The sequence below is a fragment of the Pseudochaenichthys georgianus genome, chromosome 10 (genome assembly GCF_902827115.2).
Source record: "Pseudochaenichthys georgianus chromosome 10, fPseGeo1.2, whole genome shotgun sequence".
NCBI classification, from domain to species: domain Eukaryota; kingdom Metazoa; phylum Chordata; class Actinopteri; order Perciformes; family Channichthyidae; genus Pseudochaenichthys; species Pseudochaenichthys georgianus.
This window is the reverse complement of record NC_047512.1, coordinates 12,188,286-12,201,918: the sequence shown is the minus strand read 5'-3', so window position 1 is coordinate 12,201,918 and position 13,633 is coordinate 12,188,286. Positions and strand designations below refer to the sequence as shown.

The window sequence follows — 13,633 nt, the reverse complement described above, 5'->3', positions numbered from 1 at the left end:
ATTCTCTTTATATTTGATTCAATTTCACCAAATGTATGTCATTTTAAAAAAAACTCTTGTTTTTTATATTCCTTTAAATACATGTCATTTGTATAATAGGCCTATACATGTTATGATGTTATTTTATGGCATAAAAAAAAAACCTTGTAAAAAACATTAAAATAGCTTTTTATTTTGAAAACAGGCCCTTTTCCGGTATCGTGCTGCCAGCCCTGCCCTCTTGACAGAATGAGCTGGATGAGTCTGAGCGACGGGAGTGCCCCATTCACACTCCCTTTACATCCAAGTACAACAGAGGATCTCCCAGGAAGGACTGTAAATTAACTGGACACGGTGCATGGAGACTTATGTGTGATGTAAAAACCAGCCCGGATGCATCTGTTCATTGCACTTATCGGGGAAAACTATGACTCTTTTAAACGACTGAGGCTTTGGGATACTGTTTTTACTTTTGCGTGCATCCAAACCGCCCATTCATTCATTTTTAAAAGGTGCTGCAACCGTCTGGTTTTATTTAAAGCCGCCCTCTCCCCTGCTGTCTTTTTCTACGTCCTGCGGTGAAGATGGATACCCGCTCTTCTTCCTCCAGGTACCCGCTTCTGGTGCTTCTGTGTGCGGTGTGTTCGCTGTCGGGGAGCCGGAGTCCCGTTGCTTCTGCCGGGAGGAGCTGCGCCGACACCCGGCAGGTGTACGCGGAGAAGGGCTACAGCACCGGCACCGCTCCGGTGACTCAAATCTCCGGTAAGACTGCATCTACCCTGCAGTGGGATGAATCACACACTTTTAGATAAGAGGCTCATGCAGAACCGTCCCATGATCCATAAGAAAATAAGTGACTAATTCAAGTTTTGATTCAAATGTAAGATACATGTTGCAGCAAAATGCCCTTGTTTGTCATGACATGCATACAAACACCATTATGCACATCCAGGTCACTATGAACTCGCTGCTCACCACCACAAATTATTTATCATGGGAACATTATAGCAAAAAACTAGGTTATCTTTAAATAAAATACCTAAAGTCACGATAGAAAAGTAATATCTAAAAGTACAAGGTTGCACACAACTCACTTATATCCACCAGAGACATAATGTGGGAATATCAATGGTGAGGTTTCCTCCGGAAAAACAATACCGGGTGGTTTAAAACAAATTACACCCGCCCCCTCCTCCCCCTGGTGCTGTTTAAATAGGATGATTAAGGGGATGAGCAATTTGCCAACACCGGTGCAACAAAGAACCTCGCCCCTAATTAGTCTTTGCCTACTGAGCCAATGTTAAACCCTGCATATACCCATAGGCTCTGTGTACTGGAGATAATCTTATCTGCTAAATTGAACCATATCACATGGATTAATATCTGTGGGTTTTGGATAATTTAAAGTTTTGGTTAGAGGCAGGGATACAGGAAAGATGGGAAGTAAGGGAACATTTGGTTAAATATTGATGTCTGACCAAGTGAGGGATCAAATGTTGGAGAACATGAGTGGCTAAAGATGTGTCTACCTCTTGGAAGTTCAGCCTTGCATTTAAATCAGTGAGAGAATAACATTGTGTGTGTGTTTTACCCTTAGACAGACTTGGAGCTTTCCCTAAATAAATTGTCAAATGTTTGAGTAAATTGTAGTTATGCAAAACAGTGGATCTCTGGTGTGTGAGGATTTATTTTGTGGCAATTTATCTGTGTGTGTGTGAGAGTCAGTGAGACAACTGCAATATTGATTGAGTGTGTGAGTGTGTGTGTTATCTCTGCCTGAGTCTTGGCTCCCTGTCCCGTGGGCCAGGGGAGCAGATGGCCGGGAGAGCGAAGGAGGAAGAGAAGCAGTTTAGAAATGGAAATAGAGGGATGAGAGAGGGGCTAATAGTGAGACACACAGAGAGAACAAAAGAGGCAGAGGGGGACATCAGCGAGGGTGGAGTTGGGAGACTTTCCCCTGTATTAACAGCAGCAATATTCATGTTAGATGAATTATACAGACAAAGAATTCAAACCTTTTCCACATTCAGAGCGCTGTTTTTTTGTTTGTCTGTCTGTCTCCCCTGCTTGTCGTTTGCATATCATTACCTCTGACATATCAAAGAGCCAACCTGAGTTGACAAAGAAAGACAGATTGAAGCTGAATAATTCATGCAGGGAAATTAAATGTATCTATCACATCCTTATCTTTGATAGGATTTCCCCTCAGTAACTGAACAGACTGATGATTGGAGGAATTTGGTTTTCCATTAAAACATCTGCTTTAACCTGATAAAAGATGCTGATGTCATTGAAAAAAGGGCTTTGTTTTCATTAAAATGTTAATTATGACTTTTTTTTAATGGCAGCTTTTAGCCATAAATGCAGCCCAAAGTGCCTTACAGAAACACAACAATAGAATATCTTGTGTTTAAGCCAAATTCATTTTCTCCACTTATGTTTTGACCTTCTTCCCTGGCTTTGTGTAGGTGAGCACCTGCGGCTCTGTCCTCAAGACTACACTTGCTGCTCCAGTCAGATGGAGGAAACGCTGGCCCTGCAGAGCGAGAGGGATTTCTTAAAAGCCGTCGAGGAGAACAGCCAGTTCCTTTTGACTACTTTTACCCAGAGACACCGCAGGTTTGACGGTGAGAGGCTGACTCAGAAGCAGTTATTCTTTATGGTCATATTATCTGTTCTTAAATGTAGTCTAAGTCTTCTCTCCTCACATCACCCTCTTCTACCGAGTTAATGGAGTGCAGAGATTAAAAACGTATTAAGGATATTCAACGGCACAGTTCCTCTCAGATGGTTGGATTCTGAGTCTCAATTTTTCACTTTGGAATCTATAAGCAGCAGTGCATGAATATTGCAAAGTTCCTGCATAGCTTGCATGGTTCTTATTCATGTTTAACCGACACACAATAACTGCTGAAACCAAAGTAACTTCAGAAACTTTAGCATTGCACTCTCATAAAGTTGAGGGACTCACAAGAGACAGGATATACAAATGATTGAATCATGATTAGTAGCAACGGTTGGGATATCCTGACAGTTAGTCCCTAGTATGGGTTAAGATCCAGAAAACTAGATCCTCAATTCCCATAATGCAACACAACTTTGATTAGATTCCTTTTTGCCTGGTAAATGGTAAATACCCCACTAAACAAATGTACAGCTCCAGTTTGTAACAAATTATTATACTTTTTGCGGTAGCCAACCGTAGCCCTGATGACATCACTATGACACCAGCAGGTTTTCTTTTCAGATGTTTGAGCGCTGCCTCTGGAGCCACAGAAAACCTCATAAACAAAACCTAACCGTAGCTGAAAACTGAACTTGTATAAAAATTGGTCGAGTTTCCCTGTCAACAAATGGTGGCTGTAGGGAAATCTACCCAGACAGCTTTAGTGGCTGTATTTCAGAGAATTCAGCCCACGTTGTCTCAATCTCTGTATGTATGGCTGCGGGTTAGTTGCAGCCCCAGCACAGAGCTGAATTTACACGTTCTCCTCCTACCTCCGGTGGACTGCTATCACCTTTTTTTCTCTCCTCATCCGTTTATATAATGGACATGGTGAATCATTTAAAGAAGCTGTAGCAGTGGGAGACTACATACGAGTTCTAAATAGAGTACACGTTGTTATTCTCATTTAACAGCGTGCAGGATCTGATGTAACTGTCCCTATGAGCTGTTAATCGTGCGCCCACGTACCTAGAAACCTGGCTAAGATATCGGAAGAGAATAAAATGGATGATAAATTAATATCTAACCTGCTTTTCCTGTCTGTTGTCTGCAGAATTCTTCAGAGAGCTCATCGAGTTGTCAGAGAAGTCGATGAACCAGATGTTTACCAAGACCTACGGACGGCTCTTCACCCAGAACGCACACGTGTTCCAGGAGCTGTTTGTGGAGCTGCGCAGATATTATTCTGGTTAGTTTAGTCAGTTGCAACGATAATTCAACTAACTGAGTAGACGATTGACAAGGCTGCTTTCAGCCTCTCACAAATGTAGATCTGGATATCTTTGGGTTTAAAACGAGCAAAAGAAAACTTGTTAAGACACCACCTTGGAAACTGGGATGTTTTAAATAGTTTGATCACTGTATTTTAGTTTGTTATGTATTGAAATGATCTAATGGTATATGCAAAATAAATCCCAGTGGGTTTGATTTTGCCATATAAATCATGGACATCCTGTTGGTTTAAGATGCATACCATGGAATGCAAACGTCAATTCAAGTCCATGCTCTCTTATTCTCTCATTCCCAACTTTCAAACTAAATGACAAAAAAAATATTTTCCAAATGAAATGAACACTAGATGTTTGAGTAAGTCAAAAGCCTGAATTGACAACAAAAAATACCCTTCAAGAGACAATTATTCAGACAAATAACCGTACTCCTACCTCACCACCATACGAATGAATCAATACAGAGAAGTGTTTGGCTGGTCTGGTTAAAATGGTAATCTGGTAAAGAGCTGTGATGATTCTATGTTGCAGTCGCAGTTTAGTCTCGTTTTAGCAGTCGACATCCTTTCCGAGGTAAATCCACAGCCACTTTGATAAAAAGGAAGCATTGCCTTTTGAGGAGAATAGGGATGGCAAGAAGAATTGGAGAAAAATTAAAGAGAGAATTGGATTTCCACAGACGACAGTTTCTATTTGTGTTCCGGATCGCTCCGTTTTGGCAGGACAGCGGCTTGCTGGCGAGTCTGTCTGCAGGCTGTTGCTGCTTAGTCAACCTGTCTTTGTCTGCCAAACAACATGTATGGCTTATTTAAGGCCGCATTGTAGACAACACATTGGAGAGTCACATGTTAGTCTGCCAGTTGGCTAATGCACGGAGAATGACAAGCACCCATACACATTTAAGGTCATGAGGAAAACCTGAGCACATCACATATAATGCTAGGGTTGAACAGACAATATTCATTGAAGAAAGGTTTGTCACTTCTTCACTTTTATGTAGTCTGTTAAGAAAAATGTGCCAATATACTTTAACTTTAGTTGTTGACAATATCCTGTAGCTGCTTGCACCAACCAGAGTTGTATTACTGAGCACAATATACACTTGTTGAGAAAGAGATACTTTCCCAACATTTGATACTTCCTAAACATTTGAAGGACTGGAGCTTGGACCACTTAATGTGGTTAGCCCTGATAGTTACTTTCAGCTAAGCCTTTTCCAAAACATTGAAGTTTACTTGGCTATCTTTATAACCATCAAAGTTCTCCAAACACGAGTACAGTGTGTGTAGTCAACATTTACACTGTATAACAAAAGTTAGGTGCATTTTTCTGAATGTCGTCTGTATTTTCTGTAGGGTTTAATTCTAAAGTGTGTATGGAGCTTCAGATGAAAATCCCAATGTAAAGCTCTGGAACAGCATACATCAACTGCTGACGGGTGTTTTTGTGCACACAGGGGGCAGTGTCAGCCTGTCAGAGGTGCTCTCAGACTTCTGGTCCAGGCTGGTAGAGCGGGTCTTCTCTCTGGTCAACCCCCAGTATCAGTTCAGTGAGGACTACCTGGAGTGTGTCAGTAAACACGCCGAACAGCTGCAGCCGTTTGGGGATGTGCCCCGCAGACTACGCGTACAAGTATGTGATAAAACACGTTAAGAAGGCTTTGATACTGCAGAACTGCATTCACAGTTATGCAGATTTACTATGATCAAATGACTTACGTTATTGTGCTCTCTTTCCTTTTGAAATCAGGTGATGAGGGCTTTTATCGCAGCCCGAGCTTTATCCCAGGGCTTGGCTACTGGTCGGGATATTGTTAACAAAGCAACAAAGGTGAGTTGTTATTTGTACTGAGATGTTCTTGTACGGATGTCTAATCTGCAAAATAAAGTTTGAGAAAACCTCATCAAGAATCCTAAAGCTTGAAGTTTCAGTTTATTTGTTAAAAGTTGGACTCCATTATATTAGAAAAAGTGATGCAACTTAAAATATCTGTAGTTTGTGTCAAATATATTACACGTTTATTTTTTATTTCTATAAGATGCCAGGAAGTTCTGAAATGTGGGATGACCTTTAAAAAGTTGGACTCCAATATATTAGAAAAGGTGTCTAGTGATGCAACTTAAAACAGTTTTCATCTGTTGAGTTATAATGGCAATGTATCCCCTCTGCATACCCTAGGAGAGAGTAGTAAGAGGAGAGGTAAACAACAGGATGATTAAGAATAAAACAAAGGGCCATATGAATAATTCCCTATCAGATACAACTAGTGGCAGAACATTATAAATGGTGTCTTTAATAATGTTAATGTTATTCTTCTTGTCCTGACCCTCTGACCCTCTGCTTTGTGTGTTTTTAGTTGACTGCAGAATCAGAGTGTGTGCGTGGTCTGATGCGTCAGTGGTACTGCCCTCTGTGTCGGGGCATGCCCTCAGTGAGACCCTGCCACTCCCTGTGCCTTAACGTGATGAAGGGCTGCTTAGCCAATCAGGCGGACCTGGAAACCGAATGGAACAATTTCATAGGTGGGTGGTAGGGAAAACAACAACTCGAAGTAGCTTTAGGGTCAGGTGCATGACCCATTGAGACAAATTATTCATATGTCAAAGGGCAACAATACCTTCAGTTTTAATTAAATAAGGTCGTAAAGGAACAAAACTGCTCTGCTCCAGATGAAATTTTAAAAGCCTTTTCAATTATTATTATTATCAATTGTGCATAGATAAAAGGAGACACCTCTTATTGCCCTCTGTCACTCATTTAATTTCACTTCCTCTCTCCCCATAATGAATTCCTCATCCATTAATCATTCATGCTTCTCTGCTCCTTCACAATTGATCTGTCTTCCTATGTTTCCCTTCCCCTTTCATCAAACCCGGATGTCCCTTCCCCTTTCCCCCCTATTCATGTGCAGTGCTTCCTCTCACCTTTCATCACTCAATCCCTGTGCACTGCACCCGGACCCATATCACCCCCATGTACCCTTTTTAACCATCCATTATTCTTCACACTTCTCTTCATATTGTGTTGGCTTGCTTCCCAATCTTCCAATCCTGTAATCTCAGACACAGATGAACATCTTTGAAGTTGGTTCAACATGAGTTTCAAGACACAGGAAACCGGCTTGATGTTTATCAGGGTTACTAATAGGCTCATCAACCACTTTTTTTCTTTGTATTTAACCCCATACAATCAGAAGTTGAGTGACTATAGTAGAACCGTATTACCTTTGCATCTCTAATGTTTGTATTTCCTCTGTCAGATGCTCTGTACCAGGTTTCAGAGAAGCTGGAGGGCCCGTTCAACATGGAGCTTGCCGCCGACTCCATCTCTGTGAAAGTGTCGGAGGCCATCATGCACATGCAGGAAAACAGCGTCACCATATCCACTAAGGCAAGGAAGAGAGCCCAATGCCAACCATTCCCCTACAAATAGGGAATTCAATGGATGTATTTCTTTTAAATGGTTTCCGATTTTGCAGACTAGCTTTTCTTTTAGTATTTATCAAACCTTTGTAAGTGCATAAAGATCATTTTTCACCTTCTTTAAAAATAAATCTGGATCTTTCTAATGTGACAGCATGCATTAAACCTGATAGGAATTATTCACAGGGAGCATGGCAGCCTCACAGTATGATTAAAACATGGCAGAAATCCCAGCAGCTTATCCACCAGAGAGACACCCACATCTCGTTACATCCAGAAAATCCTGGTTTGTGTTAGCGGTGCTTCAGGAGAGGCAGCTCTTTCCTTTACAGCTCAGCTTTGTGTGATGCTGCCTTGAAGTCATTTGGCGTAATTCTAGAGGTCATGGACGACTTTTTCTGTTTACCTGCAGCACCTTCAGGTGTAAAAAATAGAGCGGTTAAGATTTCATTGGAATTCTCGCCAAAATCGCAATACTAACTGGTCCAAATTTCATGAAGCTCAATATTTTTTAAAAGCGAAATAAAGTTTTTAAATAAAATTAAATTACGTTATTCTGTAAACATACGATAATGATGCAACAATTATCCTGAACACCACTATAGAGAGTCATGCTGCAATTATAATACAAAAATAATTGCAGGTAGGTAGATGCAGATATTTGTTTCTTGATCACTTTCACGTGTTTTTGGCAGGTTATTTTTACACTTTTCTTAGAGATTTTGAAAGTAAAGAAATGACCGTAAACTAGAAGAGAGATAGAATGCAATGCAACAAAGGACGCCTTGACTCCTAAAACATGGGATGCCGCAAAGTATCACCAAATAAAGTAGAAGGTGAAAAGGATGCAGGTTGAAGGATAGTCAATGCAATAAAAGAGTTATTTAACTATGTCCTATAGACTGGAGAAGATATGTTCAAGATTATCCCAGAGATTCCTCAAAGCCTGTTGTGATGATGATGATGGTATATTACAATTGTTATAATACTTTTTATACAGCGGTTTCAACTGTATTGATTTGTTGTTGTTTACCTCAGGTGTTTCAAGGTTGTGGAAGCCCCCGTCCAGCTCCAGGACGGTCCAAACGCTCCCCTAAAGCGTCAGGGGGAAACAGGAGGCCCTTCCGCACCTACACCCCCGAGGAGAAACCTACCACGGCTGCAGGCACCAACCTGGACCGACTGGTGAGAAACAAGCATACTGTAGCTACTCATTCAGTCAGATGTGTTTACTATACTGAAATTGAGACACCTTTAAAACTGCACGAATGGCTCTTTTGGTCAGCACAACAAGCTACAAAGAAAAAAACTTTAATCTCTTTGTGGCAAAAAGGGCTTATTAAATATCCAGCAAAGACAGTAACATAAGCATTCATTTGAAATTTAGTACCTGGCCTGTTTACCATTGAAAGACAAGCATAAGTGCGTAGTTTCTTTCTTTTTTTAGGTCTGTAATAGACTCAAAATTATGGAATTATTGGTCTCTTTAGCTGCTAAATGCATAAATAAATGTCAGCCATCATTCAATACATTTTAGTTGCATGCAAGGAAACCAAAACCATGAGCTAAAAGATGAAAAACTGCATGGACCTCAGATGAAATCACTACTGTGTTCACAATATTGCAGTTTTAGAGACTCAGCAGACCAAAAATGTTTGGTGCAGGTCATATTTTTGTGTTGAGTGGGATTTCAGTACATGCTTTTGAAACTGTAATAAAGACAAAAAGGCAACATGTTTGCACTGAGCATGAGTCAGGGTTCAGACATAGCGACTGAGGAGGAAGAAAAGAGGACAAACTGGTGATGTAGCCAGGTGCGAAAAACTAATAATATAGAGTTCAGAGGCCAGACAGTACTCCTGTGACTGCTGAGTGGTATTGAAAGATAGAAGTGCAGGAAAATAATTGAAACCAAGAGCAGAGGAGGGAGAAGGAGGAAGATAGGTATTCATATCTATTTATAAAACATAAAAAGAGATGTGGTCTGAGAAGTACAGTGTCAAGTCAGTTTATGACTTTGGCCAGCGTCAGCACCGAAGCTCAATATGTTTCCCCCGGCCAGCCATACCAAACAAGGTTACTTTTGACCAGGTCTTACTCATAACTGATTTCTTTCCGCCTCCGTTCAGGTTACCGAGCTGAAGGAAAGACTGCGGCCTATGCGTGGCTTCTGGGTGTCCCTCCCACACACCATCTGTAACGATGAGAGGATAGCTGCCGACGTCACCAATGAGGACCGCTGCTGGAACGGGCAGACCCGGGGGAGGTGAGCGAGATGAGAGTGGAGGAGGAGGAGGAGGAGGAGGAGGAGGAGGAGGAGGAGGAGGGAGGAGGGAGGAGGAGGAGGAGGAGGAGGAGGAGGAGGAGGAGGAGGAGGAGGAGGAGGAGGAGTGAGTGATGGTGCAGAGGTGGAACGCATGCAACAGATAGAATTGTGTTAATTAAATTGTACCACCACCACCACCACATGCTCTCTGTGTGGGGCTGGTTTATTTTATGTTCAAAGAGACAGCCTAACACAGACATGTATTTCATATCACACAAAAAAGAAAAATGGAATGAAAATGTGGAATAGTTTGTCCAGTTTATATTGAAAAATCAAAAGACAGTCCAAAAGAAAAGGGACATGGCTTCGAACAAGAGTAACTAGTTAGCAGATCTGTAAGGCTGTTGTTAAACACAACAGGTAAAGGTATAACATGTAACAATGTACTGTTATATATCATTTGTGACTTGATGCTGACTGAAGTTCATATCAAGGCCAGCTGTGTCATTAAAAACATGGAATTTTGTAAAGTTACACATGGAAGTTTTTAAATAAGTCTGGGTCACATTGCTGCAATTTAATAAAAAAGAGTGGGTTGCTCCCCCTCGGGAACAAAGCTAGTTATTGTGGTGAACATAGTTATTGTAAAAATACACAATGTTCACATGTGGTGTTATGCTCATTAATTGTGTGTTACAGACTGTTTCCTATCAACACAAACTGTGTGAAATTGCACAGCATAGCTTTAAAAATATCTGTGCTTGTGTGCATTCATGATGTCTGAGTTTTGGTGTGTGTGTGTGTGTGTTTTCTCGTGTGTGTGTTTGTTTTCGTGTGTTTTCGTGTTTTCAGGTACCTGCCAGATGTGATGGGCGACGGGCTGGCCAGCCAGATCAATAATCCCGAGGTGGAAGTGGACATTTCTCGGCCGGATGTGAGGACCAGGCAGCTGATCATGGAGCTGAGGGTCGTGACCAACAAACTGAAAAACGCTCAGACCGGACAGGACATGGACTTCATGGACAGTCAGTGTTCAAATCGCTGTATAACCTAAAGGAGTATTAAGTGATGCATTTCCTGTATGCAGTGGTGAAATGCAACTAGATACATTTACTAGAGTATTTGTTCTTTATTTGAATCTTTTCCATTGACAGCTATTTTTCAGGGAAATATGTTGAACTTTTTATTTTATTACAATGATCTGACCTATAAAGGGTCAAATATTGAATTACAGGCAAACATATGAAAATTTAAGTATTTTGTAATATAATAACTATCCAACATTGAAGGACAATTGGTCAATTACAAAAAGGAACTTTTTCCAAAACAAGCGATACAACTTATAGTCTTAATTCTCTTTTTCCTTGTTCCAGGTGAGGAGGGCAGTGGCTCAGGAGGTGGAGATGACGGGGAAAGGTACAATGATGATTGGCCCGGCCATGGGCCTTACTCCCCGCCCTACAACAAACCCCCTCGCAGCCCCGCTTCAAACCCTGCAAAGCCACCTCGGGTCCGTGAAAGAAACGGATCCAAATGGAACAAAAACAACGGCCAAGGTCGGATCAAATCAGCAACAAGCAAGCTGTCTTTCTCCCCGGTTCCTTTGTTGTTGCCTTTCATGGTCACTGTTGCCCCCATGTGGAGATAGCTGGTGAATACAGTCTGTAGGTGGAGGTTTAATGTCACACTAGAGTCTAAAGCACATTATGAATAAATAAGTCATTCCATTTTGTAACCAGCAGGAACAAATAGACACAATCAGGCTAATTTAGCAATAATTAAAAACCTTTAAACAGCACATCATAAATAGGTTAAAGTGAATATCATTCCTACTGCCCAAGCTACAAAAGAGGTATAACAAGGCATTGATTCCTATGAACAATACGTTAGAATTACTGCCATTTTCTTTTGTCATTCATTTGACCTATTGGAGTGTTGATGCTGAATGTATTGCTGGAACATATACGTCTGAGGGAAACAAAAAGTACAAAAGCAGGAATTTAATTGGGTCATGTTCTCATGGTTTGGTGGTCTTTTAGATGGAGATAATCACCATGTTATTTCAGTTAGCAGGCTTGTGGTTTATTGCTGCTTTCTCATGAAATTAAGTTAATTTGTTTAATCGATCTTGGTTTCAGTGTGGTGGTGGTTCATTTTAATCTGTGGAAGTAGTAGGATTTAATTTACTTACTTAATTAAACCTCCGTATTTTGGCTTGGAGATTAAAAAAGAAAGTCAATAGTGTGACTCTTCAAACCAAACAACATTTATTTTGAATGTACCGAAAAGCTCAAGATCCTTTGGGGTTACGTGTGACAACAAGGGGTTAACTAATGTAATATATTGATGTTTTTAATTTATTTGTAATATAATATGTCATTGTTCTTATTGTTATGATTTTGGAAAGGGTTGAGTGTTATCTTTTTTTAAGGTGTCAGCCTTTTTACTCTGTGTTATGAAAAAGGATAAAACAAGTTGTATTTATTGATCATTTCCGTAAAGCAATCATTATGAAATATTGTTATTGAACCAATAACAACCAAACACTTAATTAGCCTATTATACAATATGTGGTCAAAAGACTATATTGATTATTTTCAGTCAGAGATTAAGGAGAAGTGCGTGTGTTTGTAAGATGGTTTTATATTGTCTGTTGTATGTTCTGGTTTCACTGTTCAGGGGTCATGTTGAGAAGATTGGGATGTTTTTTAATGCCGTGCTTTTTTACCCCTTTTTCTTAAAAGCAACAAAATATGATGAAAACATTGAGCGAGTGTAAACTTGGACCAAATGTTGACAGAAAGATGCTGTCAAGTGTGGCTATTAATTATCATGCGCTGAATGTTGTTTGATGAAGATGAAATCAAAGAATAATCAAGAAGGGAAACATGGACAGTGCGCAGGACTAGATCAAATTAAAAGATTTGACATACTCTAGTTTTAATGAGTTAGATGAGAAGAGGATAAATCAATGGCCCTCATTTTTGTATGGTGACGCTGCAGCCAGTTAGCTTAGCATAAACATTGTTACCGCACGCAACACCCAAACTGCAAATTCACATTTTGATACCTAGGTTTTTATATAAGTTAACCAAATAACATTTGTGAGCCTGAGAGGTGTTTGTTTACCCTTGAAAATAATTACATGTTATGCTAAGCTAACTAGCTGCTTGCACCATTTCCAACTTTTAGCAAGAAAGCAATTTTTTTCAAAATGGTTAACCACTTCTTTAAAGATATTGAAATCCTGATAGGATTACAAAAAATGACAGAGATAAGGATGGCGGATATTAAAAGAATGTAGGCTATAGATAATGTGAAAATAAACATTTCTGTTGAATGAGGAAATTCACAAATGTCCTGTTGAAAATGAGGAGGGTTTAATTCTCATATTTGGCTAAGAACATTCACATTTAACTCCTAATCACTAGCAATCTAATTGTTACGTTTAATGTGAAATGTAAGGAATAAAACCCTTCAAAGTCTGTTTGACCTTATACACAACTTCACTACAAACACAGTATTATGTGGCACAACTACAAATGAAAACACAGTATTTCACAAGCAACAGTATTGTAATCGATTGTATTATCAGCAGTCAAAAAAGGATGTGGCTGCAATATTTCCCTTGAATTTCAGGTAAATTGTAAGTTATTACGACCACTCATCCATCCCAACCACTGGCACATTTCTTCATGGTGAAAGTAAAGCACAACTTTTTTCATGTTGTAACAGTTTTTTGGTATCGAACAAGTGATATTTTCTGATCCATTAAAAATATCCTCAAGAAAAGAGTGTTATTTTCTCTTATTTCATTTTAAGAAAGCACAAAACATGAAACAAATGTTAAAGAAAAGTTCTGCCTCAAAAATATATCACAACAAATCATGTATGTAATTAGATGTTATGGGTTGGATACTCTTAACCTCAAGTGTTCATGGTTATTTGTGTCTCATAGCACTGAAGCTTCAGGCTTTAAGGGGAGCGTTCTCTGTGTTTGGGTCTTTTTCGT

At 39.9% G+C, this 13,633-nt stretch overlaps 1 protein-coding gene across 1 annotated transcript; it reads left to right on the top strand.

Moving 5' to 3' along the window:
- Positions 1 to 524: 524 nt before the first annotated feature.
- Positions 525 to 13,414, top strand: gpc2 (glypican 2). Its single transcript, XM_034093145.1, has 11 exons — positions 525 to 741; positions 2,448 to 2,606; positions 3,759 to 3,893; positions 5,390 to 5,565; positions 5,683 to 5,763; positions 6,290 to 6,455; positions 7,193 to 7,323; positions 8,394 to 8,540; positions 9,485 to 9,621; positions 10,474 to 10,646; positions 10,995 to 13,414. Exons 1-11 carry the CDS (start codon positions 564 to 566, stop codon positions 11,267 to 11,269), a joined length of 1,758 nt encoding a protein of 585 aa, XP_033949036.1. The 5' UTR covers positions 525 to 563; the 3' UTR covers positions 11,270 to 13,414.
- Positions 13,415 to 13,633: the final 219 nt, after the last annotated feature.

Excerpts from the sequence above, each read along its gene's own strand:
- gpc2 (XM_034093145.1), top strand. The coding sequence starts at position 564 with ATGGATACCCGCTCTTCTTCCTCCAGGTACCCGCTTCTGGTGCTTCTG. Across the intron at positions 7,324-8,393 it reads GCGTCACCATATCCACTAAG|GTGTTTCAAGGTTGTGGAAG; the intron begins GCAAGGAAGAGA and ends TGTTTACCTCAG. Across the intron at positions 10,647-10,994 it reads GGACATGGACTTCATGGACA|GTGAGGAGGGCAGTGGCTCA; the intron begins GTCAGTGTTCAA and ends TCCTTGTTCCAG.